Source organism: Rhipicephalus sanguineus, chromosome 4 (assembly GCF_013339695.2).
Source record: "Rhipicephalus sanguineus isolate Rsan-2018 chromosome 4, BIME_Rsan_1.4, whole genome shotgun sequence".
Taxonomy (NCBI): domain Eukaryota; kingdom Metazoa; phylum Arthropoda; class Arachnida; order Ixodida; family Ixodidae; genus Rhipicephalus; species Rhipicephalus sanguineus.
This window is the reverse complement of record NC_051179.1, coordinates 157,163,162-157,166,342: the sequence shown is the minus strand read 5'-3', so window position 1 is coordinate 157,166,342 and position 3,181 is coordinate 157,163,162. Positions and strand designations below refer to the sequence as shown.

At 46.7% G+C, this 3,181-nt stretch overlaps 1 protein-coding gene across 1 annotated transcript; it reads left to right on the top strand.

The window, feature by feature from the left end:
* Positions 1-258: 258 nt before the first annotated feature.
* Positions 259-1,548, top strand: LOC119391778 (uncharacterized). The gene has a single exon (XM_037659429.1). It carries the CDS (start codon positions 259-261, stop codon positions 1,546-1,548), a length of 1,290 nt encoding a protein of 429 aa, XP_037515357.1.
* Positions 1,549-3,181: the final 1,633 nt, after the last annotated feature.

Here is a 3,181-nt window from a genome sequence, read left to right as displayed (position 1 = left end):
GAATTCTTAAAGACACTTAGCACTCTTCCCATTTTGGGCATTTCATTCGTTGCCGCCAACCCTTTGTGTGTATCTAATAAAGAAGCAAGCTTGATTTTGAAAGGAAGATCGCGTCTTCCGTGAATACGCGACATCAAAATATGAAAGGAAAGGCTGTCTTACTGTATTGACTAGCCGTTTTACGGAAGCGCCGACAGGTTTCAGCGTGGCGCAGAGGGGAAGACGACGAAGACGACGGACCGAACGGTCGCGTTTTTCATGTTCTCCGCCTCAAAGGATCTATCGGCCTTGAGCCGAGGTGCTGATCAGGTTTCAGCCAGCAGTAATGACTACCGTGTTGTGCTGCCTCGCCTTCCTACCGGTAAGCTGGTTGTGGACTCCGTTTTTCTGCACGCGGACTTGGCTGGTCGTCCTTACCGTGTTCAAGACTTCAGAGATGCTCTTCGGAACATTATCGACCTAAAGGAAATCAGCTCGATAGGTCAGTTCCAAATGTCGCACGTATGGATGGTGACGTGCAAGTCAACAATTTCGAAAACAAAGTTAGTCACACGTGGTGAATTTCTTGTCAAGAGCCGTCGATGCCTTGTGGTTGATCCGGAACCCACAGAAGTAAATATGAAGCTCCTGTGGCTTCCTGAGCACTTAGAAGACACCTACATTCGAGATGCCCTGCATGTTTTCGGGAAGATCAAGTCAATATCAATAGAAAGCTGGAAAGTAGCGGACATGGAGCAAATGCGGACTCTAAATCGTGATGTTGTATTGTCCCTTGCCGATGGAGTCCGAGTGGGTGACATTCCACATCTCCTGACAGTCTGCGGAGTTCAAAGTCTTGTCCTCATTCCTGGGCGGCCACCACTTTGTCTTCGCTGTAATAAGGTAGGGCACATTCGTCGTAACTGCAGGACTCCTCGCTGCGACGACTGTCGACGCTTTGGTCATTCAGCTGAGGAATGTGTCATGACTTACGCCAACAAACTACGACAACGTATGCAGCAACCAGATGAGAACTTGCAAGAGCATATCATGGATGCCACAGAAGTTCTCGACGCGACGGGAGACACTTCGTCAAGCACAGATGCTACAGGATTAAGTAGAACGCCTACTGAAGACGCAAAGAAAACAACAGTCGATGCGTCCGAGGAAGCTGCGGTAAACGAAGAACCGAGTGGACCATGCAAGCAGTTGGACCAAATTTGTCCTGACCAGCCTGTTAAGGAACAGGCCGTACCTTCGGAGACTTCCAGTGAAGAAGCACCAGATAAGAGCGCCTCAGTTCCGCAGCAGCCGTTTCATCCTGCCTCGGTCTCGGAAGACGACATGCATGTTTCTGTGGATGCGGCAATCCCTAAGCGCCGCGCGACGTACAGCTCCGATTCAAGCAAGGAGAGCGACACAACGAGTGTGAATCGGAAGGTGCGCCGTCGCCGAACATCGAAACACAACGGAAATTGTCGGCGGTCGCGATCGAGGAGGCCTGGTGGGGGTTCAAGAGAAGCCTCACCGTCGGCGGTGACCTATAGAAGTGATCCCAAGGGACAGTAAGCATACTGTTGGTAGACATCATGGCGCAGTCCGAGCGACTCACTTTTGCAACATTGAATGTTCGTGGCCTTAGGTCTTTCCAGAAACAGGCTCAGCTCCGCAGACTTTTTACAAGGAAACGACTCGATTTTGTCGCCATCCAGGAGACAAAGATCGAGAGTGACGAAGACACTGAGAAGGCCCTACGGCCCTTCCTGTCCGACTATAACGTTTGCGTTTCACACGCAAAGGGTCTGTCTGCGGGCTGCTGGTTGTTTCTGAGAAAGAGTCTACCCTGTACAGCAGTTACTACTCACGTTGACAGTGAAGGCAGATACATATGCTGCGATTTTGTGTTGCATGGAGTGCCGTGGCGTATTATCAACTTGTATGCATTCAATGAGATTTCAAAACGGGTTCAGTTATTTGAAGATATGTCCAAACTAATTAACTGTGATTATTTCACTGTACTAATGGGCGACCTTAACTGTGTATGCAATCCTAGTGATCGCAACAATCCTAATAGTCACCGTGACAGGAGTGGTGAAGTTTTAAGTGGTATTATAGATAATGCAGGTCTCATTGACATCGGTACTTTCGGTCAAATAACTGCGTATACTCGACTTCAGGGAAGCTCTTCTGCTCGCCTTGATCGAATTTACGTATCTTCATCACTCCTACCTCGGGAACTTTCGTGCAGCACTGAGCCAGTTTCATTTTCGGATCACTGTATTGTTATCGCAAAAATTGGTGCAAGCCGCCGAACCCACTTCCGACCACAGTGGGCACTTTGGAAGATGAACTCGGACCTCCTAAATGATCAGGAATTCAATAATAGAGTTAAAGAGGCAGTGAGAAATTCTTTTTCTAAAGGATTACATGTATTCGCTGCTTGGGAGCTTTTTAAGCAAGAGGCTCGTGCACTAGCTATAGAATGTGGATCTGTCAAATCGTACTATCGAAAGAATGAGGAAAAGAGATTATTTGAAAGTCTATGTAACCTTTACGAGATTGAATGCGAAAAACCAGGCGCATACATTAATGAAATAGAAAGCATTAAATGCCAGCTACAAAATTATGATGCTGCTCGCTACAGAGGTGCACGTATTCGATCTCGGAACAGCAGGACTTTGAATTCTGAGCTACCGACACGTCAAGCTTTACTTGATGAGCGGCGCCACGCAATGTCCAAGTTTATTCCAGATCTGATTTCTAACGGTGCTGTTCTAACAGATACAGCAGACATTATCTTGCAATTCGAAAGGTACTACAAGGTGTTGTTTAGTGCTCTTCCTGATGACCATGGGGGCGAAAACAAAACAAATTTTGTTTCTCTGTTAAGCCCATTGAGCGAAGATGATTGCGCAATCATTAGTAGTCCCATCACGTTAGAGGAAATTAAGCAGGCCATTGAGCAACTACCTTTGTCAAAAACACCTGGCCCTGATGGGATTCCTGCTGAATTTTACAAATCATTCAAAACTCTCAGTACTATTCTGCTGGATATATTTAGACAAAGTTACGTCATGAAGACTCTCCCGCAGTCTTTTTGCAAAAGCCATACTGTTCTCATTCCAAAAAGTTCTGAAAAGGAAAAACTTCGTTCTGTTGAAGGCTACAGGCCAATAGCGTTGACAAATGTTGACTACAAAAT

What these genes read in the sequence shown, in the direction of transcription:
- LOC119391778 (XM_037659429.1), top strand. Translation starts at nt 259, where the DNA reads ATGTTCTCCGCCTCAAAGGATCTATCGGCCTTGAGCCGAGGTGCTGAT.